The sequence below is a fragment of the Mauremys reevesii genome, linkage group 2 (assembly GCF_016161935.1).
Source record: "Mauremys reevesii isolate NIE-2019 linkage group 2, ASM1616193v1, whole genome shotgun sequence".
Taxonomy (NCBI): domain Eukaryota; kingdom Metazoa; phylum Chordata; order Testudines; family Geoemydidae; genus Mauremys; species Mauremys reevesii.
The window spans coordinates 116451584-116474286 of NC_052624.1; the positions used below are offsets into that span (position 1 = coordinate 116451584).

Sequence of the window (22703 nt, forward strand, 5' to 3'; positions counted from 1 at the left end):
GTGGGAGGCAGACAATAACTATTTAATGACAGTAGACATTGGGACTCAAGAAGTTAAAGTTGTATATCTGCTAAAACACAAATTGTTAACATTACATCAAAATATACGAATCTGTCCTTAAATCAAACTGTAATAAGTTCCAAACAGCATTTTTCTTACTTTGCCTAGCTGTACATTTCAATATTATCCATGGCCATACTTGTTTTGGTTGGTGTGTGTGTGGTGAAAATTGGCACTTCCTGACTTTTACTGATAAAAGTCTAACCCTTCCAACCTAATAAAATAGAACAATGTCACTCAACAAATAGAGAGATAAGGTTAGTGAGGTAACATCTTTTATTGGACCAATTTCTGCTGGTGAAAGAGACAAGCTCTGGAGCTCTCCTTCTTCTTCCTGAAGAAGAGCTCTGTGTAAGGGGGAAAACTTAAGTTATGTCTTCACCCACCTTGTCTCTCTAATCTCCTGGGACCGACAGAGCTCCCCCGACACAGCCTACTCCAAAAATCCTGCCTTTGGGTAGCAGCGGGCAGGAACATCAGCGAGCAAGCGGCTGGCTGACAGCCCTCCTGGGACTGGCTCTGGCGAGCTATGCTCAGGCGAGTGGGCCCTTTGAAACGCCGGGGGGGGGGCGTCAGTACCAGCTCAATGTCACCCCAGAGGGCAAGAGCCGCGGAAGTGCCCCAGGGGCAGTGGGGGGCGGAGCACCTGAAAGGGGCCGAGCAGAGCAGTTTCAGCACCTGCCTCAGGTGCCTGCCGGGCTGGGACTGGCCTGGGGGGAGCCAGGATCGGTCCTCTCCGCCGCCTGTCACGCCGCGCTCCCTGACTGACGGGGTATCTCTCTGCGCGGCGGGCCGGCGCCGGCTGCAGCCAGGCCCGGGCAGAGACACGCGCCGGCCCCCGGCCCGGCTCCTGCGCCGCTCGGGGGAGACGGGCCCGCCCGGCCGGGGGGGGGGGGCTGGCTGCTGGCACGGCGGGGCGGCCGGTCCCCATGTGCGCTCACTGCCTGCAGCCCCCACCGCCCCGGTCCGGTCCCGTCCCGGCGCCGCAGCGCCCTCTGCTGCCCGCGCGCCGGGCTGTGCATCGCGTGCGAGCCGCGAGGCTCCGCTTGTCGCTCCCCCGCCCGCCACCTGAGTCACCCGGGGAGCGGCGGCCGCGCATCTCCCGCCACTCCGCGCTCACACCCGTCCGGCCCGCGGCGTCAGTGCTGCGGCGGCCGCTGCGCGGGACTTTGCACCCCGGACTGTGGCTGTTGCTTCGGGTGAGTTGTTGCCTCCGATGGTCTCCCTATAAAGGCAAGTGTCGGGCGTGGGGTAGGCAAGGATGCCGGGGCAGAGCTAGGGCTCCGCTATCAACCCCCAGCCTGCCCGTGCCTCCCGCAGTGTCCCCGCTCGCCAGTGCCTTGCGGTGCCATTGCCCGGCCGGGCTAGGCGCGCTCGGGGCGGCTACTGAGCCTGCCGAGCCCAGCGCTCGAGGCGAGTTGCATTCTGTGAAACTCCCGGGCTGGGCGTCCGCATCGAGGAGGACAGAGGTCCCGGGACCCGTGAGGCTGGGAACATTTTCCTGTTTGGTGAAAACTAAGATATAAGAAGCGAAAGAATTTTGCACTGGCCCCCTTGACTCCCAGATTGGGCTTTCCCCGTCTTCTGTCACTGATGCCTTAGGAGACCTTCAAATGAAAAGTTAATTAAATAGTTTCATGGAGTGACTATATTCAAAATTTAAAAAATTAAAATCAGGTAGGGGGTTATAGTTCTGGGTCAGTCAGCATTTCCTCTAGAAAGCCCTATATATAATTTAGATCTAAAAATTCTCCCTGAGTTTCAGTCTGGTGTAAGGGAAACGGGGCAGGGGGAGATTCCAACACTTCTGAAGTTTGTCTCAGTTTGCTTTGTAAACTGGAATTTTCAGCCCTTCATGCGGACATGCAGCTTTGGGTATTAAGGAAAAACACAGTTTAAAGACCGGGTTATTTCATTTAGAAACCCATTTTTCTGAGTATAGAAACCAAGATGTTATGCTTTTATATTATTAAAAATTAGTTTCCAGCAGTTGATTTACTAGCATGCTTGGCAATAATTGGTAGTTGAAGGTCTCAACAGAGAGACTCACAATTCGATTGAAATAAAAACTGAATTATCCAATTGGACCCAGAAGTAGTCTACCCAGAAGAATGTTGAGGTATCTTTGTGAGACACTGTGGAGAAGATAACAATGCCACTGTCCCGTACATAATGGTTTGCTGGGTAGAGGACTTCACTATTCAGTGCTGTCAGTTAAGCACTTTTGTAAGCAGTAAATGCACTAATTTTGTGTGCAGTTAAACAAAAGAGGCCTAAAGATTGACGTAGTCAAAAATAAACCAGCAAAAAACATCCGTTAACTCACAATCAGGATTGAGGTTTTAAAAAAATCTCTACAGAATAATTCAGTACCCAAGAATGTAAATACTAAAGAAGTTAGGAAATGGTCAGTTAAGGTTCCAACAGCAACCTTTATGGGGCCACCCCTACTATTGCCTCTTCTTTCATTGCCACATCAATCTTATCTCTGCCTCATTGTGTATGTATGCTACAATACAGTTTTTCATTAATTGATCATATAACCCAATGTAGAGTCAATGTTCAGGCCCAAAAAGAGATATGGGTATCTGGAATCTGTACTGGGATAGTGGGTGAGTACTTGACATCTCCAGCCTGCATGTAGAGAATTGAAAATACAGGAGTCTCTGGCCTGTATAGATAGATGGTACACTGCGGTGTGGATGGCTTTAGCCCTCCTGCAGAAGGCGGACAGGAATAGAGAGATTTTTATGTGGAGAATTGGTAAAGGTTCAGGGCACAAAGTTAAATTTGGTGGCTGAACTTTAATTGAGAATGGTATGAATTTCTAATATCTGCATTCAAAATGACCCATGGGTAATATGCAGTGTTGTTGTAGCTGTTACAGTCCCAGGATATTAGAGAGACAAGGTGGGTGAGGTAATATCTTCCACTGGTGAGAGAGACAAGCTTTTGAGCTTACACAGAGCTCTCCTTCAGGTGTGGGAAATAGGTCAGAGTGTCACAGTTAAATAGAGGGGCTCTCAAACTTTTTTTGTGGGGACCACCTTGGAAAATATTCAGGGCCGCCCGGGGGGGGGCAAGTGGGGCAATTTGCCCCGGGCCCCGCAGGGGCCCCGTGAGCTGCTCCGGGTTTTCGGTGGCACTTCCATGGCAGGCCCTTCACTCACTCCGGGTCTTCGGCGGTGGGTCCTTCCATGCAGCGGAAGACTCGGAGCAAGTGAAGGACCCACCGCTGAAGTGCTGCCGAAGCCTCGGAGCGCAGCCCAGTGAGTACAAGCGCTGCTAGTGGCGGTGGGAAAAAAAAGCCACAATTGACGGCACTTAGGCTGCTCTACTGCCACTGCTTCATTCTTCGGCGGTAATTCGGCGGCGGGTCCTTCCCTCCGAGAGGGACCTGCTGCTGAATTTCCGCCGAAGACCCAGCCCTGCCCCAGGCCCCCTGAATCCTCTGGGCGGCCCTGAAAATATTTCAGGCTCTATACCATGCCATTCTTATTTCTGCCCTGCTGCTGGTAGCAGTGCAGCCTTCTGAGCTGGGTGCGCAGCCAACAGCCGCTGCTCTTGCGACCACCCCTATAGTAGTCTTACAATTCACTTTTGGGTTGTGACCCCCAGTTTGAGAAATGCTATAATATAGCTACTTATGCTAAACAAACACATATTTCAAGAAACCATTCAAGATAAAGTAGCCATTAACACCACTCCAAGCATAGGGGAGGAAAAGAAGAGCAGAGAAGCAGTTGGGGAGGGTTGTTAGTGGGTTATAGATTGTTGTAATAATAAACCATAAATCCAGTGTTTCTATTCAGTCCATGATTTTTTTGTGTCTAGCAAAGTTATAAGTTAAGCTCCGAGGCTTGTCTTTTGAAAGCGTTGTGCAGGTTTCTTTTGAGGATGAGAACTGATAGGTCAGATATAGAACGATTGCCCACAGGTATTGAGGTGTTTTTGTCTTTTTTCATTTTCCTGTGTGAGTTCATTTGAGAGTGTAGTAATTGTCTGGTTTTGCCCACATAGTTTCTATTGGGGCATTTAGTGCACTGGATGGGGTACACTTCATGTTGTGAAAGGCATGTTTAAGACCCATGGATCTTGAAAGGTGCATTGTGGGGGATGTTGATCATTGTAGCAGTGGCGATATGTCTGCAAGTTTTGCATCTGTTGTTGCAGGGTCTGGTGCTGCTTTGAGTTGGTGTATCCTGATCTGTGGAAAGCTTGCTGCTGCTGTTGAGGTTGAGGGGTTGTATGAAGGCCAGAAGACGAGGTTCAGGAAAGATTTCTTTCAAGATGGGGTCCCCATCAATTCTGGGTTGTAATAGTTTGATGATATCCCATTTGGGTTCCAGTATGGGGTGGTAGGTGACAACTAGAGGTGTGTGGTCAGAAGGGGGTTTATTTCTGTATTGAAGCAAGTTCTCTTGGGGTATTTGGGTGTCCTGTTGCATGGTGAGATCTACTTCTCTGGTGGAGTATCCTTGTCTGGTGAAGGTGGTTTTGAGTGTGTGAAGGTGTACATCCTGGACTTTCTCCTTGGAGCATATTCTGGGTATCTGAGTGCCTGGCAGTAGATATGGTTAGGCATGGTCACTGGAACGATGAAGACAGGTGTAGTGATCTAGGGGTTTCTTGTATATAGTTGTCTGTAGGGTTCCGTTGTTAAAGCGGATTGTGGTGTCTAGGAAGTTGAGGCTGGTGTGGGAAAGTTCCAGAGAGAGTTTAATGGGTGGGTGATAATTGTTAATGTTGTGGTAGAAATCTTTGAGGGAGTTTAAGTCGTTTGTCCAGAGGATGAAAATATCATCAATGTATCTCAGGTTTATCATTGATTTAATGGTGCATTTGTCCAGAAATTCTTCTTCAAGGAGACCCATGAAGAGGTTAGCATCCTGGAGGGCCATCCTAGTACCCCTTGATGTTCCCACGGTTTGGACAAAGTGGTTGTTTTTTAATGTAAAATTGTTAGGGGTGAGGATGAAATGGATGAGTTTGGTGATTTGTTTGGGGTGGATATCTGAGGGTTCTCCATTGTCTTGTAAATATTTGAGGCAGGCAGCGATGCTCTCCTTGTGAGGGATGTTGGTGTATAGGGAGGTGCCATCCATGCTGGCAAGGATGGTGTTCTGTGAGAGGTTGTTACTGTTGTGAAGTCTGTGGAGGAAGTATGTTGTGTCCTGGAGGAAGCTGGTCCTTTGTGTGCTGAGTGGTTTGAGGATGATTTCTGTGAGTCCTGATATTCCTTCAGTAAGAGTGCTGTGGCCAGATATGATGGGTCTGCCTGGGTTCCCTTGTTTGTGTATTTTGGGAAGCATGTAGAAGGTCCCTGGGGTGGGTTCATTGGGATGAGTTTGTAGAGTTTCTCTTGGAATTGTTTGGGGAAGGATTTGTGGATATCCTTAACTTCCTGGGTAAACTATGGTGTAGAGTCTTCTTTGAGTTCTTTATAGTAGGTGGTGTTGGAGAATTGTCAGTTAGCCTTGTTAACATAGTCGTCCTGATTGAGGACTACAATGGCACCGCCTTTGTCTGCCGATTCAATCACTTTCTTGTGGTTAGATTTCAGGGGCTGCATGGCTGTTCTCTTGGCAGTGGAGAGATTATAGTGGATGTGATTTTTTAAAGGAGTTTGCTGTCAATTATTTTACTGAAGCAATCACTTCTCTTTTCTTATGGTTGTCAGTGGGGACATGGTAAGTGTGAGTTTTGTTGTTAATGTTGTGATAGAGTTCTTTGAGGTGCAGAAAGCAGAAGAATTCTTTTAGTTCTTCACATTTTAGTATGGTATTAGGTTTTATGCTGGGGCAGACGTTCAGTCCCTTAGAGAGTACAGGGATGTTTACAAGACTCTTTACATTATTTTAGTTAAAAAAAAAGAAGAACAGAAAAGAAGAGTAAAGTAGAAATTTCTTCTGCATTCCTCACTGCCAGATGGTGATAGACCCCTTCCAGAGACATGTCCGGCTCCTAGAGGTGCCTCTCCTGCAGGAGTTGATTCCAGTAACTAGGGTGACCAGACAGCAAGTGTGAAAAATCAGGATGGGGGTGGGGGGTAATAGGAGCTTATATAAGAAAAAGCCCCAAATGTTGGGACTTTCCCTATAAAATCAGGACATCTGGTCACCCTACCAGTAACTGACAGACACTCTCACTGTGTCTGGTGCCTGGGAAAACTCCATATCCCTCAGAAGTGCTCCCTCTGCAACCAGCTAAAGCCGAGGTCTTGCAAGAACTGGGATCTGAAGTTAAAATTCCTCCACATGGATAAGGCACTTAAGCCTCCAAGCAGAGACAACTCGTGCCTGCTGATACTGGGGGACACAATGTAAAGGGCGGGAGCCATGTGACCACCCCACATGTCACTTCTGGGAGGAACCTTCCAGCCCCACCTCCCTGGTCCAGGGCAGGCAATACCACCTGCTCCCGCACTCGCACGCCCCCCCTACGCATCGTCTCTGCCTTCAGGGGACTCCGGTGCTGATTCCAGATCCTCCCCAGGGGCTCAGGTTCTGAGGCAGCGGTACTGCCCCCTAAGGACAAAGACAAATATGGTACCACCTCTAAAGGAGCGGCACCAAGAAAACCTTTGGTACCGGGTGTGACGAAGCTCCTGTCTAAGGAACGCTCTGCACCTTCACAACCATTGTTACCGACAACATACCACAGACACTCCTCTGTGGTACCAAGTGAGCCAATGGTACTGCAAGAGTTCCAATACCCTAGAGACCTGACGGTTGGGGAAGAACTGCAATCCCCATTACTCAGTACTGGAGCACTGGTGCCAAGCATATCCCAATGCCCAGAATCACCCTTGGCACTGGGCCGTGTACCACCAATACCCCGGTCAGTGCCACCCTTACCCAGTGACAAGTCTGACAGTGATCAGGAGGATGTCATTTTCTTGGCCACTCATCATGGCCCGCTGTCACAGTACAAGGATCCTCCTCAATTCCATTGAACTGATCCCCTTAGACACCCCACCGCTCATGCCCTTTTCCCCTTCAAATGGCCAAATTGGGATCCTTGAGCGATGTACATATCCCACAATTTGCAGGTGTCTAGTGTCTCTCAGAGAGAGTCTGCCAGATGGTCTCGTACAACGTCACTGTCCAGAGCCCCTGAACCAGAGGAAGAGGAAACTTTTGAGAAACAGGCGGAAAGGCTTGAAAGGGAAGCTACCCCTCCAGCAAACTTCTCCTCATCTTTACCAGATGAGGCTGTAATGCTCTCCTCCCCATCTTTAGCTGACGATTTCAAGAACTTCTAAGACATTACTAAGAGGGTGGCAAATAAGCTGCAGATTCCCCTATGGAGATGGCAGATACACATCACAAGCTGGTGGATATTCTACACATCTCCTCCTCATCCTGAATTGCCCTCCTAATTAATGAGGTGATTCTAGATCCTGGCTAAGTAATCTGGCAGACAACAGCCTCCATCTCATCAACTGAGAAGAGAGTTGACAAAAAAGTGCTACATCCCTCCCAAAGAGTCAAACTTTCTGTTTCAACATCCGCAACCCAACTCCATCATAGTGGATGTGGTTAATGCCTCAGGCAAACAACATCATGCCAAATTGATCCCATATGATCGGGATTGGAAAAGGCTAGGTCTCTTTGAGAGGAAGGCATATTCATTGACGACATTGCAGTTTAGAGTTGTGAACTACCAAGCTGCCATGGCCAATTATGATTTTATTAATTCTGGAAAATTCAGTATGTTTTCTGGAATATTTACCAGAGACACAAAAGGAGCAGTTTCAGGCCAGTGCCAGAGAGGGTCAGTTAGTAGCCAGAACTGCACTACAGACAGCATTGGATGCAGGCAATACAGTGGCCCACTAGGTCTCCACGGCAGTGGCAATGAGGCGGGCTTGTTGGCTACACCTTTCTGGGTTGCCCAAAGAGTTGCAGACGACAGTGGAAGATCTTCTGTTTGAAAGGACAAACTCTTTGCAGAGTAGACAGATTATTCTCTCCACACCTTGAAGGATTCCCAGGCCACATTATGCTCCTTGGGAATCTACACTGCAGGACAGAAGAGAAGATATAGCTGCTCTCGGCCACAGCACAGGTCACAACCTCCTCAATACCCACCATCTCAATGCTCAATGCTCAATTACAAGTAGTAGTATAAGAGGCCCAGGGTTCAAAAGTGGAAGCAGTCAGCATCCCAATCTACGGCCTCTCAGACCACCTCTTTTAAGCACTTTTGATGGCTTGGTCGAGGGCCCGAACAATTATACCTTGCAGCCTCAGCTGCCATCTACCCACCTGTCAAACCCCTTCAGAAGTCGCCTGGCCATCTTTCACAGCAGTTGGGAGAATATCACCTCCAACAGATGGTTCCTGGAGATTATTTCGAAGGGTTCCACCATTCAATTCATGTCCCATCCCCACTCCCACTCTCCTTCTGGTTCCCTCTTCAGGAACCCTTCTCACAAAAACCTACTTTGTCAGGAAATAGATCATCTGTTGGGCCTGAGGGGCATAGAATCAGTCCTGGTGCAACTCAGGGGCATGCACAGGAATTTAAATTTGACCCGTTTTGGAGGGGCACATTCTGTGCTCCCCCAGGAGCTTGCTTTCCCTCCTCCCCACCTGGCCTTGGGAAGAGCTCACTGCCCCAGCCCTGGAAGGAGCTCGCTCTTCCCCCCCCTCCGAAGGAGCTTGCTCTTCCCTTCCCCACCCTGGCCCCAGCAGGAGCTCACTCGTCCCTCACTGCTCCAGCTCTGGCAGGATCTCACTCTTCCATGCCTCTGTGGCCCCGGGGCTGGAGAAGGTCTGTGCCCCCAATGATTACTGGGGGCCCCGTGCCCCTTTTTTCTCCCCCTTGTGCACACCCCAGGGTGGGTAAGGGGGTTTACTCTCATTATTGTCTGATCCCCAAGGTGAAGGGAGGTTGGAGGCCCTTGTAAATCTAAGGGCATTAAACAAATACGTGAAGGCGCTGAAGTTCCAGATGGTCATGCTAGCAGCCATTATTCAAGCTCTGGAGCAAGGAGATTGGTTTTTGGCTCTCGACCTACAAGATGCCTACTTCCACATCTCAATAAGACCATTTCACAGGCGATTCCTACGGTTTACCTTTGGGCATCACTGTTATAAGTACTGGGTGCTCCTATTCAGCCTCTGGTCCACATCCAGCGTATTCTCCCAAGCTTCTCTCTGGTTCACCTGCAAATATTTGGCCTTGTGATCTACCCATACCTAGATGATTGACTCCTCAGAGCTCCCTCATTTCAGGATGCTATATGAGCCACCCAGACAACCATGGTCACGTTTTTGCGTCTGGGTCTACAGTTCAACTTACAGAAATTGATACTGATCCTGGTACAGTGTGACGTTATTGATATAATCTGGGACCATAAAGAACATGGGTGCAACAAGGTCCTATAGTGGCACCAAATCTCATGAGGTGTCTAAGACCAGGTTATGGGTTGCTGGTTATGATTATGCTGTCTGTATGCATGTGTCATTCATTAGTTGAAGTTATGAATATTGCCTTATACTGTCTGTACTTCAAACTTATGCTATGCTTCTGGGTGACATCCCAGACAAGTTGGTGTTAGCTGTGCCTAGCCTGTTTGATGGCCCATTGAGGACAATCAGCTATACAAGCGATCCATTGAGAGAAGGCAGATACGCCTTGTAACTCAGCAAAGTATGCAGGGACTTGCCCATATGACTCCAGACTCCATTTTGCTGTAATTTTCCACAGTAAGAACAAAGAGGTGTTCTTACACCTGGAAAAGACTATAAAAGGCTGATGCCTCATCTCCATCTTGTCTTCAATCCTGCTTCTTACCTCTGGAGAGACTTTGCTACAAACTGAAGCTCTGAACAAAGGACTGAATGACCCATCCCAGCGGGAGATGTACTCCAGAGACTTGATTTTAACCTGCAGTTTACTCCATCACTGCTACAAGCCTGAACCAAGAACGTTGCCATTACTGGATGTAATTGATTCCATTTAACCAATTCTAGCTCTCATCTATATCTTTTTCCTTTTATGAATAAACCTTTAGATTTTAGATTCTAAAGGATTGGCAACAGCATGATTTGTGGGTAAGATCTGATTTGTATATTGACCTGGGTCTGGGGCTTGATTCTTTGGGATCAAGAGAACCCTCTTTTTTTTTTACCAGGGTATTGGTTTTCATAACCATTCATCCCCATGACGAGTGGCACTGGTGGTGATACTGGGAAACTGGAATGTCTAAGGGAATTGCTTGTGTGACTTGTGGTTAGCCAGTGGGGTGAGAACAAAGTCCTCTTTGTCTGGCTGGTTTGGTTTGCCTTAGAGGTGGAAAAAACCCAGCCTTGGGTTGTAACTGCCCTGTTTAAGCAATTTGTCCTGAATTGGCACTCTCAGTTGGGTCCCGCCAGAACTGCATTGTTACAGTACAGCGACTGGAGTTTGTCGGTGCTGACCTCGACGCAGTATAAGCTGGAGCATTCCTCCCACTATACAAACTTACCATCCTTGTGAGTCTCACAGAGACAATCCAGGCCAGCATTCAGACATCCTCCAGGAACTGCTTGCAGCTGCTAGGTGATATGGCAGCATGCACCTTCGTCACCCCAACGCCCGGATGTTCATGACATGTCTTCAGATGTGGCTTACTTCTGTCTATTCCCTGAACAGGCACAGACTAATCAAACTGCTATCACTGCCCTCCACAGTAAAGCACTACATGGACTGGAGGAAAGACCCATCCAAAGTCTGGGCGGGCGTTTCATTCATGCAACCACCACAGATGCTGATTCTAATAGACTGGAGAGCTCACCTATATGACCGCAAGGGTCAAGGCAAGTGGTCTTCCACAGAAGTGACCCTCCATATCAATCTTTTGGAGCTAAGGGGCATCAGTAACTCCTGTGCACACTTTCTGCCTTTCATCAAGAACACCCAGTCAAAGGTCATGATGGACAATATGATCTGTATGTTTTACATAAATTGCCCTCATCCTCCCATGGGGCCTGGATGTCTTGTATGTCCTTCCTCACATTTCCTGTTCTATCCACAGTCCTGTTGAAAATTCGACAACACAAAGTGAGAGTTATTCTGATTTTCCCCTCCTAGCCAAGACAAGTCTGGTTCCCTTACATGCCACATATGGCAATATGTCCTCCGGTTCTTCTTCGGCCCATTCCCCACCTGCCCTCTCAAAGTGATGGGCTGATCCTTCACCCCAACCTGCGGGTCCTCTGTCTCCAGTCTTGGCTCCAAGGTTTAGAGGCAGAATTCTCTGACGAGGTGAAAGTCGTGTTGCTGCACAGCTGAAAGTCAACCACCCGACATACTTACCTACAAAAATGGAAACGATTCCAACTTTGGTGTCATTGTAAGCACACACACCCAACTTCATCTTCCCTCCCTCTGATTTTAAATTTTACATTTTAAACCTCAAGATGTCAAAACTCTCACTCAGCTCCCTTAGGGTATATTTTGCAGCCACAATGGCTTTCCACCGTCAGGTAGATGGATACTCTGTGTTCGCTCACCTGCTGATGCATAGATTCCTTAAGGGCATTGGGAATCTGTTCCCACATGTGATACCACCCGCTCCGACCTGGGCTCTTAACCTAGTTCTCAGAACTTTGACTAGAGCTCCCTTTGAGCCCAGGGCAACTTGCTCTCTCGTATACCTGTCCATGAAGACAGCATTCCTAATTAGCATCAACTCAGCTAGATACATAGGATAAATAGAGACCCTAATGACACACCCACCATACATCGTCTTTTTTAAAGACAAAATAACTCTGAGGCCACATCCCAAGTTTCTTCCTAAAGTTGTGTCCACTTTCTATATGAATCAACAGATCCATCTCCCTGTTTTTTTCCCAAAAAACACATTGTGACTGTGACGGGTTCGGTCATAGAGATTCCCTTGGGACTGTCACCTGACGTGCTGAAATTACCTCTGTGCCCATTTTCCCTGCCAGCTTGGTACTCCAGAACTCTGCCTTGTTGAGCCAGACATGCTAGCCTGGTGCAACACAGACCCAGGGTCTGGGCCATACCACCAAAGCTTCAGAGTTTAACTAAAAACAGCTCAGCAGGTTACCTGTCTCCAGCACCCAGACACCCAACTTCCAATGGACACCCAGACACCCAGCTCCCAAACCCCAAACAAATCCATTTTACTCTGTATAAAGCTTATCCAGGGTAAATTCGTAAATTGTTCACCCTCTGTATCACTGACAGAGGGATATGCACAGCTGTTTGCTCCCCCAGGTATTAATCACTTACTCTGGGTTTATTAAGAAACAAAAGTGATTTTATTAAGTATAAAAAGTAGGATTTAAGTGGTTCCAAGTAGTAACAGACAGAACAAAGTAAGTTACCAAGCAAAATAAAACAAAACACGCAAGTCTAAGCCTAATACATTAAGAAACTGATTACAGATAAAATCTCACCCTCAGAGATGTTCCAATAAGCTTCTTTCACAGACTGGACTCCTTCCTAGTCTGGACCCAATCCTTTCCCCTGGTACAGTCCTTGTTAGTTCCAACGGCATCTGAGGTGGTAAGCAGGGGTTTTCTCATGACTGGCAGCCTCCTTTGTCCTGCTCCACCCCCTTTTATAGCTTTGGCACAAGGCGGGAATCTTTTGTTTGTGCTTGTCTCCACCCCTGCCTCATCAATGGAAAAGTACGAGGATAAAGATGGATTCCAGTATCATGTGACATGATCACATGTCACTATAAGACCCGTAGTCTCCATTCTTCCTGGGTTGGCCCACACGTACACAGGAAGGTTTGCAGGTAAATAAACCATTTACAACCAATTGTCCTAGTCAATGGGAGCCATCAAGATTCTAAACCACCATTAATGGCCCACACTTTGCATAATTACAATAGGATCTCAGAGTTATACTTCATATTTCTAGCTTCATATACAAGAATGATACATGCATACAAATACGAGGAATATATTCAGTAGGTTATAACCTTTGTTATGATATCTTACAAGAGACCTTTTGCATAAAGCATATTCCAGTGATATCATATTCACACTCATAGCATATTTCCTTAAAACATATGGAGTGCAACGACAAAGTGACAACAGGGAGGCAATTCTGCATATGCTAGATGTTAGATAAGTACTAGCATCCTACTTCGACAGGACTAAGGACTTCAGGAATTCCCCTAAACTCTTCCTTTCATTTGCAGAAAGATCCAAAGGCTCTGCAATATCAGCTGAAAGACTATCCAAATGGGGTGCATTAATCACTGTTATCAAGGATGCAACCTGTTGCCTCCATTTGGAATCTGTACGCACTCCATGAGGTCAATTTCTACCTCTGTCATATTCCTTAAAGATGTCCCTATCTCAGAAATCTTCAGAGCAGCAACTTGGGCCTCTGCTCACAGTTCCGCAGAACATTATGCAATCATTGGAGATTTGGCCTCCAATGCCATCTGCAGCTCCACGGAACTCTCTGTAGTAAAAAACTCCACTCCAAAGCCCCAGTCCTACATTGGGGATACTTCTGTGAAGTCACCTACAGTGAAGCACCCACATAGACACTACTCAAAGAAGAAGAAGAAGTTACCCTGTGCAGTAACGATGGTTTTTTGAGATGTGTCCCCCCTATGGGTGCTCTACAACCCGCCCTCCTCTCCTCTACTTTGGAGTTCTCCATAAAGGGCTCTGCAGTAGAGAAGGAACTGAGGGGGGTTCACCCACACAGTGCTAGAGGCAGACAATGAGGGAGGGAGTGTGCATGTGCGGGCTGAATGCACAGACTAACTTTGTGGTTCTGGCAGTAAGAGTGAAATACCTATGCCTGGAGGGTCATCTGACCCAGGGCTGCCCAGGGATAAGCTGCTGCAGCATGCCTGCAGGCCCTGCTTGAGGGATGAGTCAATGTAGCTGAGTTGCTGCAGCATGCCTGAGGGATGAGACAGTGCAGACTCTGCCGGAGGGGTGTCATTGTACCTATTGAGGCTCTGGGGTTGGGCTGGTGAAAGCCCACCCACAGCTAAAGCCCCCGCCCCCAGCCTAAGGGGAGGAGCTACCACTATGTCGGGAAAAGTGCAGCCAGAACCTGAAGAAAAGGTTCTGGATGAGCCCGAAAAGGGGCTGCAACCTGGTGCACTTGATGTAAATATGCGCCAGGGTCTCCCTCTCACCACAGAAGGTGCAGGTGTTGGGAGAGGTGGTGAAATAAGCCAGGTACACGCCCATGCTCATGGCTCAGTGAAGGAACTGCCAAGTAATATCCCCCAGAGAACCCTTGTTCCTATTATGTTCCTGGGGACAGGTGGGCAGAAGCCCACCCACATCTAAAGTCCCCTCCCCCAGTCAAGGGGAGGAGCTACTGAACCCAGGGCTCAAGTAAATGCAGAGACAACAAATGAGAAAATAGGGATGGGAGTGAGGGCCACAGGGTCAAAAGCAGGGATTGAGAGGGGGATACCGAGCAGAGAACCCCAGACAGCCCCCACTGCTCCTTGAAGGCATCCAGGGAACAAGTGGACATGGCCCAGAGGAACTCATAGACTTTAAGGTCAGAAGGGACCATTATGATCATCTAGTCTGATCTCCTGCACAATGCAGGCCACAGAATCTCACCCACCCACTCCTGGAACAAACCCCTGACCTATGTCTGATTTATTGAAGTCCTCAAATTGTGGTTTGAAGACCTCAAGCTGCAGAGAATCCTCCAGCAAGTGACCCGTGCCCCATGCTGCAGAGGAAGGCGAAAAACCTCCAGGGCCTCTGCCGATCTGCCCTGGAGGAAAATTCCTTCCTGACCCCAAATATGGCGATCAGTTAAACCCTGAGCATGTGGGCAAGACTCACCAGCCAGCACCCAGGAAAGAATTCTCTGTAGTAACTCAGACCCCATCCCATCTAACATCCCATCACAGACCACTGGGCATATTTACTTGCTAATAATCAAAGATCAATTGCCAAATTAATTACCAAAATTAGGCTATCCCATCATACCATCCCCTCCATAAACTAATCTGCCCAGAGATGTGATCTGAGGGAGAAACAGAAATAGGTCCCATAATCGCAGAGCTCCTCCCTGTCCAGCATCCTCCTCCTGGTATGGTAGACGGCTACCTGGGCCAATGCCAAGAGGAGGTTGATGAGAAGGTCTCACGACTTTGTAGGGCCATGGATGGGATGTGCAAAGATCAAGATGCTCGGGGGAGAAGTGCAGCCAAAACCTGAGGAGAAGGTTCTGGAGTAGCCGGAAAAGGGGCTGCAACCTCATGCACTCAATGTAAATGTGTGCCAGGGTCTCCCTCACGCTGCAGAAGAGGGAAGTGTCAGGGGTGGTGGTGAACCAAGTCAGATACGCACCCATGCTCACAGCTCCATGAAGGAGCCTCCAACTAATATCCCCCAGAGAATCCCTGTAGTGGAGTGAGCAGACCGGACCTGGCTTTTGGTTTGCCTCACAAAGATATTTTCCAGTGAGTTTCACAGCTACTACCCAACACCAGATGAATGTTCATACTTAGGAATCCTGAATCGTATTTCAGGTTCTGAGGGGAGAATTCTTGTAGAGGTCATGCACCATTCTGCGCCAGGCCCCACAAGCCTGACTCCTTCTATCCCTGGTCTCTCCAGCTTGTGGTTGTTTCACTTTCCCCTACCGCAACCCCCCCTCTGTTTCTAATCCCAGTCCTCTCCCCTCCCTACTTCTTCATCTCAGTCTGTCCCCTTATAATTCCTCCCAGACCTAGCTCCTCACTCCTCTGCATTCCACCTTCTCCTTGCTGTCTAGGCACCTGCAAGGGGAACACTGAGAACACATTAGAGAGTCTCCCTGCTCTCAATTCAATGCCTGGTACCAGAGCAGCCCTTGGTGTATGGGAGGAGTCCTGCAGAGAAAGACTTGTTCATCCCCTGCTTCTCTGGGATGGAGCATTCTTAATGGCTGTGTGGGGCAGGCGTATGCACAGTGGAGTTGCTTATAGGAGTTATGAGGCAATGAAGCATCTGATTGCATACAGAATATTCAGAGAATTTAGCTGCTATCTAAATAAGTCTCTTGAGCATGTGTAAACTGCTATTTTTTACAGGCTCATAACAGGGCTATATTTGGACACATTTTCATGAGGATGGCTAAAGGTACATCCCTAATACCCCTGCCAAATTTGAAGTCCCTGCTCCTAAGCATGGAGGGGCTAGAGCTTCTCAATGAAATGGTTTTACTAACTTTCTAATATGAACAAAACAACATATTTTACTCTAACCTCATTCTCGGAAATGGCTGAACCATTTTTGGTGAAGTTTTCTAAAAAATTCAGACTGAGGCAGATCCCTGGCATGGGAAATCTCAGTCCAACTGGTTAACGTTGGACAAAGTTATAAATAACCAAAACTTGGGTCTTATAATGGGATGTTTCGGTTGAGCTTAAATATTGAACGAGCCCTGTATTATCAGATTTCTGTTCCTGAAAGTATGTACTTTTAAACACCGTGGTCAAACCATCCCCTAACCTTCTCTTTGATAAGCTAAATACATTGAGCTCCTTGATTCTGTCACTACAAGACTCCTTTTCAATCCTTTAATCATTCTCATGGCTTTTCTCTGAGCCCTTTCCAATTTTTCAACATCCTTCTTGAAGTGTGGATACCAAAACTGGATACAGTATTCCACTAGTGGTTGCACCAGTGCCAAATATAGAGGTAATATAACCTCCTTGTTCCTACACGATATTCCCCTATTTATACATTCAAGGATTGCATTAGCCCTTTTGGTAACAGTATCTCATTCGGAGCTCATGTTCAGCTGATTATCCACCATGACCCTCAAATCTTTTTCAAAGTCACTGCTCCCCAGAATAAGGTCCCCCATTCTATAAGTTTGACCTACATTCTTTGTTCCCGAGTTTATATGGCCAATTAGTAGAAGAGTCAGGTTTAGAACTCGAATTTATGACTCACAAACGTCTTCCTCTAAACAGTGCTGTTTAAATTGTACTTCAGTGTGGCTGGCAAGAGCACAGACAAAAAATGATTAATTGATTTGAAGGCCCAAAGGGCCCATTGGATCACTTAGTTGGTCAGCGCGCAGAACCCCCTGGCCCCTCCACCTAGGTCAGGAGGTGCAGGATCATGCCAGCTGCTTCTGAGGAGCCTCCCCCCACCCCTCTGCACTCCAAGCCTCTGCCCCAGCCCTGAGCCCCCACCCACACCCAAACTGCTGCTGGCCTAGGGGTGCCCAAGTGTTCGGGCAGCCCCTCAGCCAGCCACACCAGCTGCTGCAAAAGTCATAGAGGTCATGGAATCTGTGACCTCCGTGACAGACACGCAGCCTTAACCATGATATCTCTAGGCTGCACAGTTCCCTGCCTTCACCGTGTTATTCCAAACACAGACAGGTTGCTCATGGACACCTGCTTGCTTTCTGGTCAGAGACGGCTAGTAGATGTAATTACTACAGTTCTAAGTACCACACAGCTCTTTCTATGCAAGCCTGTTTTATTCTTAAGGTAAAAAGCACTACAGAGACAACATACTAAAAACAATTTAAAAAATGACATGCATGCTAATAAGCTTACTGGAGATCCCGCCAGCTCTAACATGGATTCTGGCAGGAGCAGTCCTTCAAATCCCCACCCAAGGGGAGTCCTCGTGGTTCATTACAGCTTCAACTCAGAACAAGCACTCAGTCTTATGGGGTGTCAGTAAGTCCAGTCCTTCCAACCCTTTCCAAAGTATTGGGGCTCTTCCTGCACCAGGGGGCCTGCCCATTTACTGGATCAAAAAGAAGGCCCTGAGCCAGGTGAAACCAGGCTATTTATTTAAAAAACACTTTCTTTGTCTGTGGGTCTTTGGAGAATCCTCTCCAGGGAGGTGGCTTCAAAGGGTTGATAAGGATGGAAGTATATTAGTATCTTTCTCCCACTAGAGAAGATACACACAATGCCACAGTAACACATCCATAACTGCATTTTAATGTATTGTATCCCAAAGGTATTAACCCTAATTCAATAACATTTAACTTAATTCAATAAATGTTATCTTAATTCCATAAGGATTGTTCAGGATATTGTTATTCTGTCACAGGTTCATCTACACTGCAATTTAGGGTGTGTTATTTAGGGTATGTCTACAGCACGAATGAAGGTGCAATTGTAGCATGGGTAGGCATACTCACACTAGCTTTAATCTAGTTCATATGGGTAAAAATAGTAGTGCAGATGTGGTGTCATGGATTCCACTGTGCATCAGCCACCAGAATATTTTCCCAGGGTCCCTGGTGGACTTGTACTGTGGCAGCTAGCCCATGGTGAAGCCCTTGCCACCACATCTTCACTACAATTGGTACCTGCACTAGCTAGATTAAAGCTACCGCAAATATACCTACCCATACTACAATCACACATTCAATTGCAGGGTAGACAGACCTAGGTAACCTCAGGAATAAATCTTGCGGAAGAGAACTTGCTGACTGTGGGTCCAATACTGTATACTTCCTTATATAACTTTACTCACACATGTAGATAAGTGTAGAAGGTTTTGCAGCCTTGGGCTTTAATACAGTTTTATTTATTAGGGTTTTTTTGTCACTGTATTCAGTCAGTCTCCAGACTGTAAACTGGATGTGCTATAGAAAAAGGGTACTCAAATAGGCATTTAAAATATTAAATATTTGGAATTATTACATGCATAATGTGTGCTCCTACCAGCTGGGTCTGTGCTCTTCCCCAGCTAAGCAAAGGCAAGCTGGGTCAATATTTGGATGGGTGGCTTCCAAAAAAACCCAAACCCTTGGTACTGCATGAAGTGGTGTTTGTGATTCAATATGTGGCACTCTTCTGTTTCAGCTGTCACTTGAATCCACAACCCATCATATTGCTAGGAGGGGTTCTGTGCTGCTGGAGGGACTACAAGATGTAGACCTAATGCTGTGACTACTTGTGGTCATTAAAGCTCTCCAGATGTTTTAGTAGTGGTAACAGTAGCAAGCCCAGCAGGCCTGAATTCAGACCAGGGCCCCATTATGCTAATCACTGTACAAACACTAAGACATAACTCCTGCTCCAAAGAGCTTGCAGTCTAAATAGAAAAGGCAGAACAAGCATCGAAGTAACTTGCCTACAGTCACAAAGCTTGGAATTGAACCTGTCTCTGGCGAATGCTCTAGGCACTGGACCCAATGACCTTTCTAAGAGTGTAGAAGATGTTAAATGCAAGGACCTGGACAAATGCCAGTTTAAGTAATTACATCCTGCTTAGCACAATTTCAGTAATGGAAGAAATTATTCCTGTATATTTCAAGAGTTGTGGGATCCTTCCTCATGGAAGGTGACATATAATATTATTTATTATTATTGACCCTAAATATATATTGGCTAGGAAATTAGAATATATATTGGCCAATAGATTTTTTTTAAAAGGAAGAAATACGTCTATTTCAGGCTGTCTAATAAACAAGATGTATTTTATACCCATTTTATACCATTTTAGATGGTTTAAGGAAACATGAAAATTAAATATAAACATCAATATTCTAATAATATTAAACTAAGAAACAGGATGAAGCCTGACACTTCTTTCTTAACTAAGGTCACAGTGCCTTTAAGCTTTACATAATGCCATGGTTTAAGGAACGAGCATTGGCTTTAATTGAATTTCCTGGGTTTTGTCATTTTGCGAAGTGGTATGAAACACTGAAAACTCTGAAAATGAACCACCTATTGCTTTTCTGTTTCAGTACCAGGACAATGATTCCACCAGGGGAATGTCTATATGCTGGGAGGAAAAGGAGGAAACCCGTTCAGAAACAGTTAAGTATCATATTCAACTATGCCTCCCTCTGCGTGGATATGCTACAAGGGAGATAAGCTGCAGGGAGTCCCTTCCTTCCACAATGCACCCACACAGGAGAGGCTTAATCTGTCTCCTCACAGTGGGAAGTACAAGCTTGGCAGGACGGCTAGTTTATCCACTAGTGCTGACTGGCCCCAGAAAGAGTGCTTCTGGGCAGAGCCTAGGGGAGGCCCTGACTCTTCCCCTTGCCCCTATACCCCACCTAGACTGGCTCTGTGGGGGGAATGCCTTTGCATGTTTAAAACTGTAACAAGAACTGCTCTCTACCACATTCTCCCCAGTGCTAAGGAGGCATCATGCCTTTCAAAAGACTCAGTATCTCCTGACACCAATGCCCTGGAAATGGCCTTCCTATCCTTCCCCTAACATGGCTCAGCCTTGTATGTGGCGTAACTGAACCAAAAATGTATTGAATATGAGTTTGAAAATTGAATTTATTATGAGTTAATTTAACTAAATGAAACAATTAACTGGTGAGTTGCACTTTTTGAATAAAGAATAAATAATTTTCAGATAATTATTTTATTAGATCATTTTAATTATAAGGAGACTTGAATCTATGTTTTGTGCAAGGAGTGCAGGAACAAAAGCACTGTGAAGTAACAGCATGGCTTGAAATGCAAGGAGGGAAAGGTCATTATCATTCAAATATGAAATGGCTTCCAGATGCCCCAAGCCACTCACTGAAAAAAATGTTTTTATTATAATGATCCCTGCATCTTTTGTGTTGTACCATGTAATTGTAAAACCAACTATATTTTTGGTATTTTCCAGAGTTATAAATACAAACTAGCATTGATGGGCATGGTACTACAGTTAAGGATGAGAAGATCATTAAAATGAAGCTCCCTCTCATAACATCTTAAAGCTAGACCATTTGGGCTAACATTTTATGTTTGGTCTAAAGGGGAGCATTTTTGAAGGTTTGAGCAACATCTGTTGAGCTGTTTTGGAGTTAGGTGAACAACTTGTTTCCACTTAGAAAAATCTTGCAAATGCAAATACTGTATTTTGTGGTGGATAAGAAAATGCACAAAAATAATGAACTAAGAAGTTATGGATCCTACAATCACTGTAACTTGGCTCCTAGACATATAATATTTTGTTCTACTGTGTATGTAAGCTTTAAGTTTGGCCCTCGTCCTATAAACATGAACTCAGTGTGTCCACTTACGTACATGAAGTTAAATATGTGCATGACTGTTTGCATGGTCTGGGCCTTAGTGTTCAAGGAGGCAGAATTACAGTTGCTGTGGAAGCTTGTAACTTTGACTTTTGTGGTTCCATGGCTTCCCTAGAGATTTATGTGCTATCCAAAGGTACAGCTGTATGACTTACTTGGTTTCTCTAGAAGTGGATGTTCAGATAAGCGAGATAGCTAAGAATAGCATGCTGCTAACAGAGGGAGTAGATATTCTTAGGAATCTTGGTTGAAATCCTGGCTCCAAGTATCAGTGGCAAAGCCCCCATTGACTTCAGTGGGGCCAGGATTTTCCCTCTTGCAGGGTGGAAAGTGATTCTGCCTTGAAAATGCATTTGCTATAGGATTTCAGTCCAGATACCTGTGCATGCGTTTTAGGCAGCCAGGGCAGCTGTAAGATGGATCCAGATACATGACTCTGGATAAAATATGGTGGAGTGTACACTTTTGAATTATTAGCTGCCCTACTGTAGGCAGCCCTCACTTTCCTGTGTGATGTTATTTATGATTTAATCGGGATCATTTTTCAGTTATGGCAGTGTCTGTCTTTTCCTCAAAGCTTGTCTGTCTGTGGGCCTGGTCACTGGTGTGTGAAGCCCTTCATGTGTTCTCTGCTGTTCGGGAACATTCTCTGATATTAAAGACCTTGACTGAAAATGCTGTACTGGCACTTCCGGTGTCCAGAGCCTCTTTCAGGATCTGCTTCTTTCATTTCTTTCACACAGACAGAACTCCAGGACTCTGAGGCAGGAGAACAGGCAGCTCTTGTTCTGCCATCGGCTTTTCACATTCTCTTGGTCCTCTGTGTGAGGAATCAGGGTCTGCAGCAGAGCCAGTCTTCAGGCAACCTAATAAGCATGGCTGGCCTGTAATAGGTTGTCTGATTGGTTGCAGCCCCATACTGGTTGGAAGAGTCAGCAAATCAGCTCGTAAGCCCAGAAGTAGCTTGTTGTTTAGTGGCTGCTCAAAGCATTTGTGCTTGACTGTGATAGCTCCAGCCTTGCCTCACTGCAGGTAACCCAGTTCTGACACTCAGCTCTGATTCCTGACCTCTGACCCTTGGCTCTGGCTTTAGACTCCGGTTCTGAACGGGGGCTCTGACTGCAGCAGTGATCCATGGCTCCAATTCCTTGCTACTGACTCCTGTTCTACCCACTGGAGATTGCTCCTGCCCTGACACTAGGCATGACCGCCCACGTCCCAGTCACATGACACTGCTCTCCGGGGTGGAAGAAGTCATGGCTATGGGGCTAGAGGAGGCTCTGATTATAGGGTTTACTCCATCTGAAGTGGCATGGGCCTACAACAGGAAGCTAAAAGTCCTTCCAAATAAATAAATTAACAACAACAAAAAGAGAGAGAGGGATGGGACCACACAACGTAGGATTATGGGGTCTTGGTGAGAAGTTTCCTTAGTTACTCACTTGAGTTTTAAAATGCCCAGGCAAGGTTTATTTCTTCTTTTACTCATTTCCGAAGACCTGCTCAAACTGTAGGTAATCTAGGAGATTCAGTTTCACATGGTGAGAGCCGAACAATAACTTAGTCCCTGCTAGAGAGGCACGATGGAGAAGATACTCATTATATATCCTAATTTCTAAGACTTCTTGCAGTTGTTGGCCTACATTGGACCTTAA

General features: G+C 46.5%; 1 protein-coding gene across 1 annotated transcript in view; it reads left to right on the top strand.

Moving 5' to 3' along the window:
• Positions 1-1200: 1200 nt before the first annotated feature.
• AHRR (aryl-hydrocarbon receptor repressor) overlaps positions 1201-22703 on the top strand; it is a 138441-nt gene continuing 116938 nt past the window's right edge. Inside the window, exons 1-2 of the mRNA XM_039525484.1 lie at positions 1201-1259; positions 19750-19821. Coding sequence (XP_039381418.1) covers positions 19760-19821 — 62 coding nt within the window. The 5' untranslated portion in view covers positions 1201-1259; positions 19750-19759. The remainder of the gene's footprint in view (positions 1260-19749; positions 19822-22703) is intronic.